We start from the raw sequence: 17,997 nt of genomic DNA on the forward strand, positions 1-17,997 counted from the left end.
TGCAAATTCAGCATTTTGTTCATCAGCTCTTTGATGCATAGCTCGTTCCTCTTTAAAATCTCTGCAGAGAGAATGAGAGGATGACCCATGCCTCCTATTTGTACTCCAATCGTGCTCAAAACGTGACAATCTTGATCAAATCGTGACCATAAATCGTAGGAGAGCTTAACAAAACTTGATAACGTGAGGGATCTAAACAGAACGTGACAAAGCGTGATAGCATATCGTGGTAATCGTAAGAGAACTTGAGAGAACTTGAGAGAACGTGATGAAAATCGTGGCAGATCTCGACCAGAATCGTGTTGGTTTCGTAATAAAACGCTGCAGGTAGTAACAAAACGTACTGAGAGCGTAAGAAAGCGTAGGAAAGCGTAGTAATACTAAATTCGTGCAATAAATCGTGGAGCTCCGAGCTTTTCTTTAAATCGTGGACATCGTGGATATCGTGGCTAAGTGTAAACGCAGCATAATCCCAATAATCTGATATCTCAAAAATGTTAATATTGAAGTCGGATCGATTCCGATTGAGGCAGTACCTTATTTCATATTGAATACCCTAGTGGGTTTAGTGTTGCAATATTGTTTGCCAGTTGTGCTTATAAAAAGGGTTAGCAATTCGAACATTTCACCAAATGCTCTCCTAAATTCTGTGTGTTTGTGTATTCACATTTTGCAGATTATTCCAAGCCCAATTAAGGTACGAATGCAATATGCTGACAATGAACCAAAAAATTATAAACTGAAAATAAGAACAACAAAACAGAACGATAAGACGTGTACGTATAGTATATCGTCTGCAATATACATTATTCACATAATTATATACTGTCGACATGAAAATAAACATGAATTCTAACACGATCCGATTCATTTTCGTATTAAACAAAGAAGGCTGAAAACAGTGAAATATTATACAACAATTCGCTGTTCTAATGTCACAATTATTACATCATAGCATCAAACGGCATAGCGGCGCGCTGGAAAAGAAATCGATTGAAAACGGGAAAATATTTAATGAATGCCGTCAAGGGTGTGCTTTTAAGTCCTTGGTAACGTGTTAGAATCGAAATAATATATCTCATTTAGTGATTTGTTGCTGAATAAATCATTGTTTGGAGTTCAGATGCGAAGGAATTAGAGTATCACGAGGGCGCAGAGCATCAGCAAGTTGATTTCTAACATCAATGGCCATGTTTAAAACATAAAAAGTGCAGTTTTTCAACTTTTTGTTAAAAAGTTGAAAAAATATTCTCCAAGGCCATAAAACATTTAGGGTCGGGCCAAAAATTTAGGGTAGGTTGGGATACCGGAAACAAACAATTTTTGTACGCCTAACCAGAACATGCAAGGATAACCTATGTATCATATCTGAATTACGTTTTTCTTTTTTTCTTTTTTTTTGCAAAGAGGGCAATATCAAAGGACACTATCTTATCATTTTACAAAATTAGCACACAAATCGAGGGTTCAGCGCAATAAGGGCGTATCTACATATAGTTATTATATGTAGATACGCCCTTATTGCGTTGAACCCTCGAAATGTGATAAGCGGCATGCTCAGGAATATGTGCAATACAGGTTTAACATTACATTACGTAATGTAATTTATTGTTGGCAAGTACTGTGATGGAAAGTATATTTACTTCTAGTTTTGGCTTTGTTCCCAGTTCTACAAATACAGCTGGCAGATTTACAGCTACTGTACTTCTAAATTGTATTGATCTAAATAGTGCAACATCTATTTATTCACGACCTTGCGGGTGAAGAATAATTCATAATTATTCTACTTTTTAGCTTGTTGTGGAAACTGAATTTATTGGATTTTGTTGTGCATGCTTTAGAACAGCGGGTTGAACTTGTGTTAAGGTTTTTGCAGTCACGCTTCTGTGCACAACATATAAATAAAATATAGGCCTAAACCATGGTATAATTAGTGGGTTCAAACTCTGATGTTAACTGCTGAAGTTGGAATGTTAAAAGGTGAAAATGACAATGGAAATGTTTCTAGAGGAAGGACAGAGGCAAGCAGGTCAGAGAGGACTAAATTATCGAACTGTATTGTCCACCGGTTGAGGACAGATAACGTATATCGGCGGAAGTTTATTCTCAGTCTAGCGGTGTTTTGGTCATATGTGAATTTAGTAAGTTTATAGATTCTTGTCAAAGGTCAGTTTGTAAAAGTATTATTGAAACTGTTGTTTTTGATTATTTCCCTTTATTTGTTTGATCTTATAAGATCATGTGCAGTTTTGAAAGTAACGCTTTTCTAAACATATCATTACTCCTTCTGTCTGGACAGCTGGTTTATCATTTTTAACATAAAATTTAAAATCCTTTGGGACTTAAAAACCCGGTAGAGGAGGAGTTCAACTGTTACAAAAGTAATTTTGATTTTATTGATCCTAGGTTTTTACGATGAATGAAACTTCAAAGTACATATATACGCCGGTTGCAAAAGTTTTGTGCTTGCCGCGACTGAAAATAAAAAGTATCTATTAAGAATATTAATATCAAACTTTGTCTCTTTTTACCATAAATTTTACATTTGTGTAGTTCCTAGTTTGCTATCATTAATCACAAGTTCATTTTGTTTCTCATTTTGGATATTTACGCTATTAACGCATTGTATATCAAATTGTGTACGAGTTTTCTTTTAAAGTGTTATATTGTGTTCTTGATTTGCGATTTAAACGTCTGCGCAATTGGTTAGTTTTTGGGTCGGAATGCATATAGATGTGGATATGTTATATTTCCTTTGTTGAACAGTGTAACATATATGGATCAGCCTATCTACCTAACTCCTTCACCATCATTATTATCATCATCGTTATTCGTTATGATTGCGGTTGTTGTCGACATCTCCATTGACACATCATCATCATCATAGCCATCATCACCACTGTCGCCCTCGTATATTGTAATCATCATAATCATCATCATCATCATCATCATCATCGTCATCATTGCTATTATATTGTTTTTATCTTTTCCGTCTGACCCTTCCCTACTTTCGATCCTCTTCTTATTGTTATTATACTTTAGTTGCAGGTATTCAATGTCGCAGTCTTCATCATTATCATCTTCATCATTACCATCATCATTTTCTGTTACTTGTATTAACGAAATATATAAACAGGTGTATTCAATGAGGAATCAATTTGCTGCATCGATTACATCTATTGAGTAATTTCATCCAAATATTCCCGAATGTGGTTATTTTTCCTGTTTAACATATTACTGCTAATATATCGTTAATGGCATTTGGCCCCTTTCAGGGGCTGCTAGAGCTAAAACTAGAAATATCTTTAAACGACTACTTCTCATTAACCGCTTGATGGATCTTCATCAGACTTGGTCTGTAGAAGGTCACTTCCCAACTCTTTTGCAAATGGGGGCACTTGTCCGCTTTAAGGAGCTGCCGGAGAAAAAAAGCGACTTCTTCTCGTGAACCGCAATACGAATCTACATCAGACCTGGTCTGTAGCATCATTGTTAGGTTATCTCTCATATTTGTTCAAATGGGGGTACTTGTCCCTTTTTAGGGACCGATAGCGCCAGAAATAAACGACTTCTTCTCATGAACTGCTCGATAGGCCTTCATGAGACAGACCATAACATCATATTTAATTAATGACACTTAGCCCATTTTTGAGCCGCTAGAGCTAAAGATAGTAAAACATACTTTTAAACAAGCGCTTGATGCATCGTCATCAATCTTGGTCTAGCATTCCTTTAAAGATCTCAGATAGGGACACTTTGGCCCTTAAGGGAGACACAAGAGCTAAATTAATTCTATTTTAGATCTTTTGTCTCTTTTTAAAAGTGTTTGTCATAGTTTCATTAAACTTGGTCTGTAGCAACCTTGCTAGGTCCACAAATTTGTTCAAGTGGGGGCATTTGACATGTTTTAGTATGTTTTTGTTCTAAAGTAAAGACATTTTGCCAATCATGGTTCACGTATTAAATGTCAAAGGTCAGGTAAGCGACTTAGAGCCACTATTACACGCTTGTATTCTCTTGTATTTGTTCTTTTGCCGTTTTCTAATGGTTCAGTGGAACCCTACATAACTTTGTACAAAAAAGCGTATTTAAATGGTTTCTTTTAAGATTAAAAATAAACTTAGCACTTGAATTTCAAGGTGGATTTGTCCGACCAAATGAACATCCAAAATAAAACATCTTATCTTTTTGTGTCACTTAATGTCATTTTAAAGACACCTAACAAATATTAAGGACTGATCTTACAAAAATCGCTGATCAGTGATATATGTAAACTTAAAAGTATCCTGTGCTTTTTACAAAAGATGCGAAACACCTAGGTTTATTCGAGGGGTGTTCAATAAATACGTAGGCTGGCGTTTAAACGGGTACCGTTATAACCTAAACTGTACATATTAAAAGTGAATGAAGTCACGCGGTTAATTTCATAACTATGGCACCGCACTAGCAGCTCAGTTGATATTTTGACAATTGTAAATGTAAAAGCATCAATAACTGCAAATAAAATTACTAGAAATAACCTTAACTCCCCCTTGATATTCCATAACACTAAGTTGACGTTTTCTAAATTTTAAGTCAGTCGGTTCTTTGAATCTGATTTTCTAGGTCAACAAAAACAGTAGCAACAAAATAAATCATCATCAACAACAACAACAACAACAAAAACAGATTATACGACTTGTACATGTAATTAGACTGAGTGTCACACATCGCTTAGATCTTCTTTGATACGTCTCTGCATTGAACTTTGAAATCACAAACTCTAGATCAGTTCATAAAAATGTATAAATACACTTAGCATTATATATACCATACAATCGATCGGCTGTACAATGTACCTGTACTTCTAAATTCAATTGATCTAAATAGTGATTTACAACCTTTCGACTTGAGAATGTATATTCGGTATTCTGTCTTTACATTTAGTTTCGGAAACTGCAAGTATTGGATTTTGTTTTGCATGCTTGAGTTGCGGATGAAGCATGACCTGATGTTATAGATTTTCGTATCTCACTTCAGTGCACAACATATAATAAATAATAAATAAATCATGTTATGAGCTGGAGGTGTGAATACTCAAATAATCAAATATTAAACAAAAATTGGAATGTTAAAATATGAAAATGCCACTGGAATGGCTAGTGGAGGAAGGATACAGACATGTAGGTCAGAGAGGACTAGCTCATGGAATAGTTTTCTTCGCCGGTTGAGGACAGATATCTTGTATCGGAGGAAGTTTATTCTCACTTTAGTGGTGTTTTTGTCATACGTGAATTTAGTAAGATTTTTTTTTTCAGTTTTAATATCCTTTCCGCTTAAATAAATTGTACTTTGGAAATTGTATTTGTATATTTAAACCATGTGAAGGTCCAGTTATAAATCCATTAGTAGGTTAATAGATCAATACAGCCTTTTAAACATTTTAATATGCCATTTCGTTTCAATGATCTTGACATCAATGCCTTAAGACAGCGGCATTTGATATATGACCGTAACCGCAGTATGTTTAATTTGCTGTTAACTGGAGATCTAGCTTTTTTTCAAAACATCGTTTAAATTTTTATTAGCCTTTGATTCCCCTGATTGACTATGTAAAACTCTGCATTTGAATACATGGAAGGCATATTAGTTAGGATATCAGGATAAAAGACAAATCTATGGGCGTAAAGAGAAAGTTATGTGGCTACCGGTATATAATTCTTTCCTTTGTTCAACCAAAAAACAGTCTATAGCTAAAGATCTGAGCTCATAGTTTGGATTAAATATGAAAAAAAAAGATTTCTTTTTCTATACGTTTCATTTGACATTGAATAGTCAGCATAAATGGAAACATTATGTTCCAATACTGCTCAATTTGTATTGATAATATTTACCTATATGTTGTATATAAATCAAATGTGACAAGTGTATTATTTGACCATAAAATGATTTACGCCTATTTTATATGGTATAATTGTCTGTGTGACGAAAGTCAAAATTTCTTTCTTCGTATTAAATCATAAAACCATTCTCTCTGATAAAATACAAAGTAAGTATTTGAAAACCAAATAGTTTTCATAAGTTGCTCTTCATACGGATCACTTATTTTAATCATGTAATTATTCTATTATAATCCCCAATCACCGATTATACTATCATTATAAATAGCATAGTAAGCATGATAATCTTCGTTCTCGTCATCATCATAATCATTACCATTATAACCATCATCATCATCATCAGCAGCAGCAGCAGCAGCAGCAGCAACAACAACAACTGCAGCAACAGAAGCAGCCGCAGCGGCATCGGCATCATTATATGGCGTTATAAACCATCATTTTTGTCATCTTCCGCGTGATAGTTCTGCACATCTGATCAAACGGGAGAAGTTGCGTAACGTCATTTAAACAAATAACGCAAAATAAAGGCTAGACTTGGCCTATGGGAACAAAAATCATTTAAAAAAACTAATGAAAACCCCGGAGTAAACTTCTGTAAACGGCAACGTTACTGCCTTTCTAAAGATGAACTATGATATTAAAACGTTTTACAAGTCAACCATACAAGGATTTACAGAAGCAATTCCTATGATAGTAATCATTGAGATATATATTAAGTAACAAAGACACATTCTGTCTTTTACAGGGATGGGTTGTGTTACAAATCGGGACAGCTCTACCAGACCTCCAAATTCTTGTGGATGTAGATCTAGAAACAGCGTCATGGCTGTTCACCACGTGGTCTTTAGGATTTGTGGCGGGTTCTCTATTTTGCGGCTTCCTGTATGACCGTATCAACAGACTGGTTGTAATGTTTGTTTGCACCTTCGGGGTGGGCATCAGTAGTATTTGTCTCCCGCACAGCAAGTCCTTCAGTGTGATGGTGATTCTTCGTGTTGTGTGTGGAATATTTTGCGGGGGGATTGATACAGGTAAGAATTTGGATCTGCAGAAGTGTGGAAGGTAGTACGGGCAAACATAAGATGAGGGTATTCAGCGCACAAGTGAGATATATTAGAAAATGACGCAATTTCAAGTGCTTTAGATTAGCCCCTAACCAATAGCCCTGGTTTAAACACCTCTATGAATATAGTAAATTTATTTTCTCGAAGTCTCTGTTATAAGAGTTGCACAAAATGTCGCCAATATAGCAGTCTTCTTCGGCGTCCCTCCTCCGGTCAAGGACTTTCTGGATTGAACTAAAATGGGGAAATGTTCTAATGGTTGTTCACAGAGGACAGCTTACAACAAATGTTTCATTTTAATTTGCAGGTGTAGCCATTTTAGGGAACACCTAAACTACGAATAAGCATATATCTCTACCGTTTTAAGTAAATAAAGATTAAATAATCCTAAAGCCACCGATTACAAATTATAGTTGTTTATGTTTATTCTTCATTTCTTTTCTCTATTTCAGGGGCTAATACAATAGTTCCATCTATCTGGGGATCGAAAGGAGGCCCTTTCATGCAAGCATTATATTTGTCATACACTCTCGGTAGCATTGCATCTCCCTTTGCTACGGAACCGTTTATGTCTGCTGTCAAGCATACTATTGTCAATGTTACGGAAAGTCACAATAATAGCGGAAGCGAGCTTACAAGTAATCAAAATATATCAGCTTGCCTCAACTGTGGAGAAAACGAGTATGACATATTCCAGAATCCCTTCGAAAATGTCCAGGGATCTTCCAGAAATTACTCAACGGATTGGTTACTCCATAACAATGTTTCAAACAATGTCACGTCTTCAAATGGTCTAACAGAGGCTATTCAAATACATAAAGCATTTGTAATGACATGTATATTAGTTTTGTGCTCGTCAATTCCCTATCTTGTTATGGTGCTCATTGGAGATTTTGATATAAAAGCGACTAAGAATACCAAAACAGAATCCGTTGTTGAAAAAGAAGAAGAACCGCTTCAAGAAAAGGTGAATACTGTTACTGTGATTGAGATAGGTACAACCAAAATCAAAGGAAGGCGAAAATGTTTCGTATTAGCATGTATAGCTAGCGTGAATTTGTTTTACAGCGCAACAGAAGATAGTCTAGGTGATTTTTTAGTGGTGTTTGCTCTAGATTACCTTGAATGGGATACATCCTCATCTGTATCGTTGATTTCACTGTACTGGGTGGCAAGTTGTATCGGAGGTCTGGCTGGAGTTATTCTTGTGCGATGTCTGAGACCCACTAAATTACTTTTCTTTGCACATTTACTTTGGATTACAGCGTTTCTTCTCTCACTGCTCGCAAGCCTGTACAGAATTGATATTATGATATGGATATTCATTCCTAGTTCTGGATTCTTTATGGTGCTTATAATTCCTGCCGCAATATCTTGGACAGAGGAATATGTGTGTCATATCACTGGTCGGATTTCCTCTTTGTTTATGATTGCCACAGGAACTGGAATTGCAGCGAATCCAAGATTTTTAGGATATATGATGGAAAAACACACTTACGTGTCCTTTCCATGCATTCTATTTATAGAATCTGTGATATGTTTTGGTTTGTATGTATTAGCATTCGTTTTTCGATATTTTAGGTATACTCCTGATAATGAAGTTAAAACAGAAATACGTGTAAACCAGTAACCACAGGTACATAGACGCTGTTCATGAGTGTGTGTGTAAGATCACTTACTTAGGATCAGTTGTTGCTCAACCCTGTCAGGGATCGGGACCTTTCATGAAAAGCAGCTTTCCAACTGATTCGGTTAAGGTCGATGGTTCTACCTAGATGTAAATCTTAATGCCCTAAATAATGTACTGTAACATAATGCCCAATAAAAAATGACCACAGATACGGAGCATTGAAAGTTAAATCAATGTTAGAAAACTGAGTTTGAGAACCAATCTCGAAACACAAAAGGATGTTTTTAACACTCACTGTATTGAAACTTACCGTTTTAAAACTGCATTCTGACACTGATATAAAAACTCTCTTTCATTATATAGGAAATGAGATAAAGCAATTGTTATTTAAAAAGTAATTGTACGCTATGTCATGTAACTTTTCTTTACGCGTGTAGAATTTTGAATTTAGTCAGATGGAGTTGAATAGTTATGCATATTACATAGACATGAAACAAAACAATACATTTCAAAATCGTTTTTCAAACAAATAGAAAAGTCTGTAAAATATCAAAAACACATTAAGTCAGCAATATCTCAGTTGATGATTCGTAAGTATTGTATGAATTTCTACTTAATTTTCTTCTATTTTACATTATTTTATTCCAAGTTACAAAAGTAAGAAAGCAAGTGTATAGCGCCAGTAGAAGTTTGAGCTTTTTTTTTTTCAATTTTCGACATTTTATGCATGATGATACTAGGTTAGGGCAGTATTTATGTATTTATATTACTTTGACAGAAAAATGGAAGTCACAAAAAACATTGTGTTCATGATTTATTTATTTGGTTCGTCACACCTACACAATAAGTCACATGGCGACTTTCCAGCCTTTTATGGTGAAGGAAGACTCCATGTGCCCCCCCCCCCCCCCCCCCCCCCCACCCCCAACCTGCCCCAAAGAACATCATTTCAGGTACGGGCGCGTTTCTCATATAAAAGACATTTACAACCCATTAGGAGTATCAAATCCACATCAGCGATGGACAAGTGACTCCTGGTGTTCTCGTATATGTGCAATGGAAAAAGAGATATACTGCGGGTTAAGTCGCTACTAGATATAAAAAAAATAGTGTCTTTATTGAACATTTTCATATTGGGACAAACATCAAACCAAATAATTATAGTAAGTAAACGAGTGGGTATCTGAGTATAAATTAAACGTAAAATTCTGAATCAAAAGCATTTTTAAAAGCAATGAGTTTTTGTTTTATCCCGTAGTATGAATGTACATACCTTTTTCGTGATTGTAGAACCTAGGAAATATTACATTTCAAATAGCAAAATATAAACTTTGCTTTACTAAACCGCAGTCATAATATTGTACACTATCATCGGAAAAAAACTACGTTACGAACGAATGCGTTCACCATCAATTGAGATACATGAATATCATTTAAGATGCTTGCCATTTATATATGAGCTGCGCCATGAGAAAACCAACATAGTGCGTTTGCGACCAGCATGGATCCAGACCAGCCTGCGCATCCGCGCAGTCTGGTCAGGATCCATGCTGTTCGCTTCTCAAGCCTATTGCAATTAGAGAAACCATTAGCGAACAGCATGGGTCCTAACCAGACTGCGCGGATGCATGCTGGTCGCAAAAGCACTATGTTGGTTTTCTCATGGCGCGACTCATATAGTTATTGAGGCATGAGAAGGAGTCACGGTAATAAGATGACAATTTCAGATGAAAGTTGCACGATTGTCGTGTTGTGTGTTCACAAATAAACTAACGAGAATTATATATATAAATGCGCTGTTTCAATAATGTAAACGTGGAGAAGTATGCGCGGTTCAAAACAGTAATATACTAAAATGCCAAATATTTTTCTACATGTTCGAAACATTGATTTTTTTTCTACATTGTAGAACTTTGATTACATCATGAGATTTGTATAATTTCAGAATGTACTAGGAAAATTTGGCAAAAATGAGACAGGGTCATATGCTTATTTTTTTATTTTATTTTTTTTGTTGCACTGATTTTAAAAATTAGGACCGCGCGCATGCTTTAATAATGGGAATCTATGGAAATCACGATTTCTGAGGCATTTTTGTGGTCAGATTTTTTTCTTTAATGTATATTTTAATAAACTTTCACAGTTGAAAAAAATTGCAAGGTCCAGACCTTATTCTATGTTATCCGGATTAAATTAATAACGTCACGACTTGACTTCCGGTTGATCAGATGTGCAGAAACGTGCAGCGCGGTAGTTATAATTTGCATTTTGTTTCACATTTGCTTATCATAATGCAACTTATACAAAAGGGTTATGCTTATTTTAAGCCACCACTCTGAGATAACAAAATAAAATAATGAACGAATTTATTTTCTAATAACACAAAATACAGGAAAACCATTTGAAGTAACTCATATAAACAAGAAGACTCCGGAGGTCTTTTTTAGCAGTCTCCATATACAGTTTGATATCCTTATCTTATGTAGTCAATTTCGACAAAATCGAATATGAAACAAGACAAAACTTCAAAGCGAGATTTTACATTTTTCTCGACTTTTTGTTATAATAAAACTACTCACTACCCAAAAGTAAGTGAAAATTCGAAAAAAAAAAAAAAAAAAAAAAAAAAAAAAAGAAAAAATGAAATTTAGAATTATCATATCTATTGAATCGAATAACGAACACAGTTCCATCAAGTGCTATTCGCCGAGTTTGTTTTAGGAACATTAATGACATCCTGTTCCGATTTCCTTCCGAGATCTTACATTTAAATTATAAAGACCTTAATCAATTTTCGACTAAATGAAAACATCTTGTGTAGGATTTTGAGGGTTGACGTTCCCTCTTCCCTGTAGAGAACACTCATTCACTATGTGTGAAAGTGTACTCACGTTACCGTAGAGCTCGAATCGCTGGCAGGTTCTTCGAGCTTGCTATAAAGTGATGCACTGGAGGCATAGAAAGCCATAAGCAAAGTGAGAACGATAATGAGTCTTAATCTGATTGAAACATTTCCTAAAATGTTATAAATCCGTGTCTCTTTAGACAGACTCATTAACGTCTTCTCATAACTGGAGGTTCAAAAGGGCAACAACACACCTAATAGATGTCGAGCGCTCGAGATAAAATGTTGTGCGCTCGAGATAAGATGTCGTGAGCTCGAGATAAAATGTCGTGCGCATGAGATTAGATGTCGAGCGCTCAAGATAAGATGTCGTGCGCACGAGATAAGATGTCGTGCACTCGAGATAAGATGTCGTGCGCACGAGATAATTTGATTAAAAAAAATGCATGTCCTCAACATACCACCGTATGTATCAATGTTTTGAACAAAAATCTGTTTAACCACCTTGCAAAGTAATCTGTACTATGTATGAAAGTAACTCACGTGGTGTTCTGTTATCCCTTTTAAAACATATTTTAACACAAAAGAAATGTTAACAAAATAATTCAAAATGTATGGTCGATTCTTACACAAAGTTTCATTAGTAACAAAATGTCTAATTAATTGGAACTATTTTTTTAATGCTCTTCTTCGTAATTAACAAACCGCAGATATTGAAGTATGCACGATAATCATGAATATCTAACACGATCAATCTAATGGCGCGTGCGTTAGGTATAAAAGGAGTCTTTATTATATACATGTATATTACTGTTAAAATAACCCTATTTTAAAATACAGTCGGCAAAGTGACAAACACGATGGGACAGAAATACATGTAGACAGACAGACTGACAATATTGACAATTAGTGCAGACAGACAGTCAGACAGACAGGCAGGCAAGCAAATAAGTAGAAAATTAATTAAACCCGTAAAGAATGCACTTTACTAAGTTATTCCATAGTAAAAGAAAAAAGCGTATCAATACAAATATAATTATCATATAAAAAGTCACAACAGTAAACTTGTATTGCTTAAATAATGAAGACTGAATATAGAGGAAAAGGTGTATAAATCCGTCATGGTGAAATACAATAATAATATAGGAGGTATTTCCCCTTGCAATGTTGAATATTGATATAGTGACTACCGTGTAATCGTTTCTACATGTTCACATCAAATAGTTTCTACAATGTAAAAGTTGATTAAAGCATGAGCTTTCAAAACTTTACAATACAGAAAATAAAAAGGGAGCATCGTATGATTGATGTTTTGCTACTCTTTTCTGAAAAAATATTTCGTCATGGGGAAATTACAAATTTGATACTATTTTCGCGAATAGAATTTTTTCTATTAGGTAGATTTTAATGAAACTTCTAACAGTCAGAAATAATAAAATCTTTGAGGGGGCCTCCGTGGCCGAATGGTTAAGGTCGCTGACTTCAAATCACTTACCCCTCATCGACGTGGGTTCGAGCCTCACTCGGTGCGTTTAATTCTTCATGTGAGGAAGCCATCCAGCTGGCTTACGGAAGGTCGGTGGTTCTACCCAGGTGCCCGCTCGTGATGAAATAATGCACGGAGGGGCACCTGGGATCTTCCTGCACCATCAAAGTTGGAAAGTCGCCATATGACCTAAAATTGTGTCGGTGCGACGTTAAACCCAACAAAAAAAAACTACTTTTAGCTACATGCATGCATGTAATCATTAATTTTTTTGAGAATTAAATTTCAGTAATTAAAGCGCTTATATTGATACACTTTCAAAATTAGACAAAGGTACCCTAAATATTTTAAAAACCCCAAAACGGCCGGGAACATTACTGAAATCACCTCCTGATAATCCACCTGTGAGTGTGCGAACTTGCTTACTATTCACCACAGTAGTCTGGTTCCAAGCGTTCTATACACGGCAGTATATACGTAGCGACATGGACAGGTAATCCAGACTATTGTTTGATCGCGTCATAATAACGCGTGTTGTCTATTGACAACATTCGATAAAATACATGTGTTATAGACGCCTTTCCTGGATCTTTTGTGAGCCAGATGTAAAACACCTATACACATCACTCTTATACCTCTAACTCACGAGCCCTGGTTTCGAAGTTAGACAGGTAGTGTTACCACTGGTCCACAGCAACCGCTTTAAATATCTCGTTACACGAAACTTCAGAATTATTGATCCACGGATAGACAGGCAGACAGACAGATTCGCCAAAACCGCGGTTTAAATGGAAGGATATACAACTGGCTAACAAGCAAGTTAGTAGACACATATGTTCAACCTACATATAGTTCAATTGTGTTATAATGGTCGTTATTTATTATTTCATAATAAAAGAGAAACAGTAGAAATGTATTCACGTACTGGTTATATTTTGATAGGTTTTAGATCATATTTACATTCAATATATATTTTGTATGGAAATGTAGTGGTCATTGACCTTTTAGGAGAATATACGGTACCGTACCGTGTAACGGGTTTTAGCGTCGAACATTGGGGATTCTGGGAGACCGCCATCTTGGAGAATTGTACATTTCATGCTTTGCAGCTGCGCAGCAGTATTTAAGGGTTTTTAGGGGATTATTAGGGTTATAGTCACGCGTGTGTGGTTAATAACAAACGGGGCGCTTTATTGGCGTTGTCGGCAGGATTGATTTCGGTGCTGGGTGTGGAATTTGTTTGGAAATAGCGGTTGAAAATCGCGGCGGTGCGGGTCAGGGAAAAGGGGACCCTCGATTGCGCGCGAAGTTGTATTTCCGAATTTTAGGCATCCGGAGTCAATTGAACGGGGAAAACATTTAAAGCGTCGTTTGTTTAAAGGGTCGGCTGACGATTCGTGACTTTGGCAGTTGTTTTTGATAGTTTTTTGATGATTTTTGTGGTCTGTGAGACTTCGTAAGTTTCCGGTCATTTCCGTAAAATTTCGCGGGATTATTTGCGCATGCGCTTGAGACTGCTGCTCAGCTGCTTCCTTCTTGAAAGTGAAAGTGAAAGATATGTAATTTCTTGAGTGTTTTTATAGCAATTTAGTGAACAAGTGAACTTTGTATCTAGCATTTGTGAATAAATCTGTGAAAAATTCCGTGATCATTTATCATAGCAGGTAGGTATTCCCTGGCCGTACAAGCTTGAAGATACTCCTTGTATCCTTGAGTGTATCCTTTGGTGGTAGAAATAATAAATTAATTTATTAATTTAAATGTTGTAACTGAATAGCGTGCTAGTTTTATTTAACCGTGTGCTCCTTTTATTTTAACTAGAAATCAGCTTATTAGTTTTCTTCTGTTCTGTAATACTTTGCACTTTGTCTGACCATCTGTGCTTTTATGTATAACTGCTGACTGGTGTTCTTTCCCGCACGCATTTATTTTTGGTATTTCTGGGTTTAATAAAAACTTCTATAATCTTACTAATTTCTGGGTGCTCTTGGGTGTGGTCACTGCTTGCTATGGTGTGACTAGCTTGTCATTATCTAGTGTGTGCTTGTAGATATTGTGAGAGCTATATATATTCAGTGTATTAATTTTTTAATGTGAAAAATAAAATATTTGTATGTAACTTGTTTGTTGTAAATTGCTTTTGTGGAAAAATATTGTGACTTACAATAGGTAACCGATAGTTATTTGTAATAACTTGCAGCAACAGCATTTGTCGATTCGTGACGCGTGGGGAAACTGTTCGTGTTATTTGGTTCGTAAAAGTAATCGGTTGTTTTGGAGTTTTCGCAAGAAGCGCTGTAAGTATTGTATATTTACGGTGTATCGTAAATCGTTTTAGGTGTAAATTTTGTAAATTTGCATCTTGGGATAGAGTGGTGTTATCTAAGTGTAAGTTTGGTAAATTTACACTTAGCCAGTCAAGTGTGTGTAGCTATTGTATTTTATACAACTGTGTCCCCTTTGTGAGTATCGTATACTTACATTAAAATAGTGATTGGTACGATCAAGAAGAGTAATTGAGTCCTAGCTAAAATATAGACCGTAATTACTAGTATGAGTTCAGATGAGGACACGACTTTTGTAGAGTCGAGAAGTACAGCGCCTTCAAGTGCGATAAAGGTTAAGACCCCAAAGCTGTCACAAATCTTAACAGCAATGGCAGCATCTTCAGCTGAAAGGGATCCTAAAATCCAGACAAGAATAAATTTCGTAGATAAGGATGGTTTAATGGCGATACCCGGTATAGGTGTAAAGTTGGCGGGTAAGATAATGGCATTACGGGAGGATGGCAATATCTCTAAAAAGAAATTACAGGCGCACCTCGGGGGAAAGGCCACTCAGTCTATGTTGGAGGCCATAGACTTTGAGGAAAATGAGAAGTTGTGGTTCGTGCGAAGGACGTCTGCTCAGCGAGATTTAGACCCTGTAAAGCTGGCGGAAAAGTTTATGGAGGCACCAGTGGAGGTGAAAGAGGAAACAATGGCCCCAGATATGACAGATGCAGATACATCTGTCCATAAAGGTAGATCAAGGGCAACCAGGCTGACAAGAAAGCTGCTGAAGCGTGTATCGTATACACCTCAGAGTGATTTGGAAACAGATGAGGAGGGTGCATTAGAAGAGAAGTCAAAGGAGCTTAAGAAAAAATTGAAGAAGAAAAAGCAAGTGACAGTGACTTCATCAGATGAGAGTACGGATGATGAAATGCCGGTGCCCAAGAAAAACAAACGAAACTACCCACGGGGCGTGCCAAAGAATCTGTTGTATGATGGCAAGGGCAATTGGACGGCATTTAAAAAGAAGTTTGAGAGGTATGCCGATGCCTATGACTGGAGTGAGGAGGAGTGCAGAAATTGCTTGTGTTGGTGTTTGTCAGGCAAGGCTGCGGAATTTTATGCCATCGTTACTGAAGGTAATGACGATCTGTCGTACAGACGTCTAATGAAGAAACTTGAGCAACGGTTTGGCGCAAAGGAGTTGGCAGAAACTGCAAATGTTCGTTTCCAGCAAGCGTGCCAGGGGGTTGACGAGAGTTTAGAAGATTGGGCGGATAGGCTTTTGACTTTGTCAACCCGTGCCTTCAGGGAACTGCCTGAGAAGTATGCAAACCAGCAAGTGGTTACAAGGTTTTGTGCTGGATTACACGATAAAGCGGCAGCGCAGGATGCTTGCGTGAAGCGACATTGCACCATAGAGGATGCCATGGAACATGTTAAGTGGTATCAACATGTTCACCAGGCGGTGTATGGAAAGTCACGTGTGTCTCGTCGTACGAGAGACATGGATGAGGAAGCTGCCCATGTATTTGAAACAAGCACAAGTGAGTCAAGCTTGACAAAATAGGATGTGCAGAAGATGGTGAATGACCTGGGGAGCCAGATACTTAAAAAGTTAACGGTGGAGCGACCAGCGGACAAGGGTAGAGGTCGTGGTAGAGGGTCTTCTGGTCAAGCCAAATGTTATCAGTGTGGGCGGCCGGGGCACATAAAACCAAATTGCCCGGATTTCAAGTGTTTCAAGTGTGGCAAGAATGGGCATCTGATGAGGGACTGTAAAGAGAAGCAAGATAAACCGACCAGTAATCAGGATTTAAACGGGAAGGGGTCGGGTGGAACGGCCCCACCCAGACCCACAAAGTAAAGGGCCGTAAGAGAGGTAATGGGAGAGTGGAGGGTCGTCATACGTCCCCTCTTGGACATTGTCCATCTGAACCCACAAATTTAGGGTCAAGTACAGATAATTCAAGTGAACTTGACACCCCTGTGAGCTTTCGTAAAGCTCAGTTAGAAAATAGTTGCTCGCACCAGGGTACACAGACTGATGATAGTCAATCAGATAGCTCTCCAGAGATGGGCGGAGATGGAGCTACTGCTTCTGCAACGGATAAGGAACCAGTTGAAGCATCGGTACAAGCAAGTGAAGGTAAAAGTGATGAATCTGTAACCGCAACTGTATGCCAATTGTCGTCTGTATCTAAATATAAACTCAAGGTGAAAGTGGGTGAAACAGAGGTTGAAGCTATCGTCGACACAGCAGCTGAAGTTACCATTATCTCTGAAGAGGTGTATAAAAAATTGAAAGTGAAGCCAAAGACTGTGAAAAATGCTAAGTTGTTGACAGCTGGGAAGGAGTTATCCATGAATGGTTTGGTGGTCGGGCCAGTTAGACTGCAAATTGGATCTAAGGTATATCGTGAAACTATATATGTAGCACCAATTGCACAAGATATGCTACTAGGTTTTGATTTGTTGCATAGTAAAGCAGTTCTTGACATGAGAGGAGGCATAATTAACTTTGATGGAGAAGATTTGCACCTAAATGTTGACAAGGCTAGTGGCGAACCGCTTGTAGCGAGGGTCACTGTGTGTAAGAGGAGTGTTGTGCCGCCAAATTCTGTGATGCAGGTCAAGTGCAGCATAAATCGTGCAATGCCAGAGTTCATGATAGAGCCAGATGAAGGTTTAAAAGTGCTTGTCCCAAAGACTGTGCATAGTCAAGGAAGTAATGCTACACTGTGTGTGGTAAATGCTTCTGATAAGTTCCGGTTGCTGAAGAAGGGGTTGGAAGTAGCAAGTGCCTATCCAGTTGAAGAG

At 37.1% G+C, this 17,997-nt stretch overlaps 1 protein-coding gene across 2 annotated transcripts; it reads left to right on the plus strand.

Annotated features, from left to right (window-relative positions):
- The first annotated feature begins 1,631 nt into the window (after positions 1-1,631).
- Positions 1,632-8,934, plus strand: LOC123548451 (sodium-dependent glucose transporter 1A-like). 2 transcript variants are annotated; one of them, XM_045335743.2, is made up of 3 exons: positions 1,632-2,141; positions 6,625-6,910; positions 7,396-8,931. In XM_045335743.2, the coding sequence occupies exons 1-3, from the start codon at positions 1,950-1,952 to the stop codon at positions 8,571-8,573; spliced, it is 1,656 nt and encodes a 551-aa protein (XP_045191678.2). In that variant the 5' UTR covers positions 1,632-1,949; the 3' UTR covers positions 8,574-8,931. The 2 variants fall into 2 exon arrangements, with proteins under 2 accessions (XP_045191678.2, XP_045191679.2); XM_045335744.2 differs by lacking the exon at positions 1,632-2,141 and adding an exon at positions 4,894-5,278 and having other exon boundaries at positions 7,396-8,934.
- The last annotated feature ends 9,063 nt before the right edge of the window (positions 8,935-17,997 follow it).

Source organism: Mercenaria mercenaria, chromosome 6, assembly GCF_021730395.1.
Source record: "Mercenaria mercenaria strain notata chromosome 6, MADL_Memer_1, whole genome shotgun sequence".
In the NCBI taxonomy this organism is placed as follows: domain Eukaryota; kingdom Metazoa; phylum Mollusca; class Bivalvia; order Venerida; family Veneridae; genus Mercenaria; species Mercenaria mercenaria.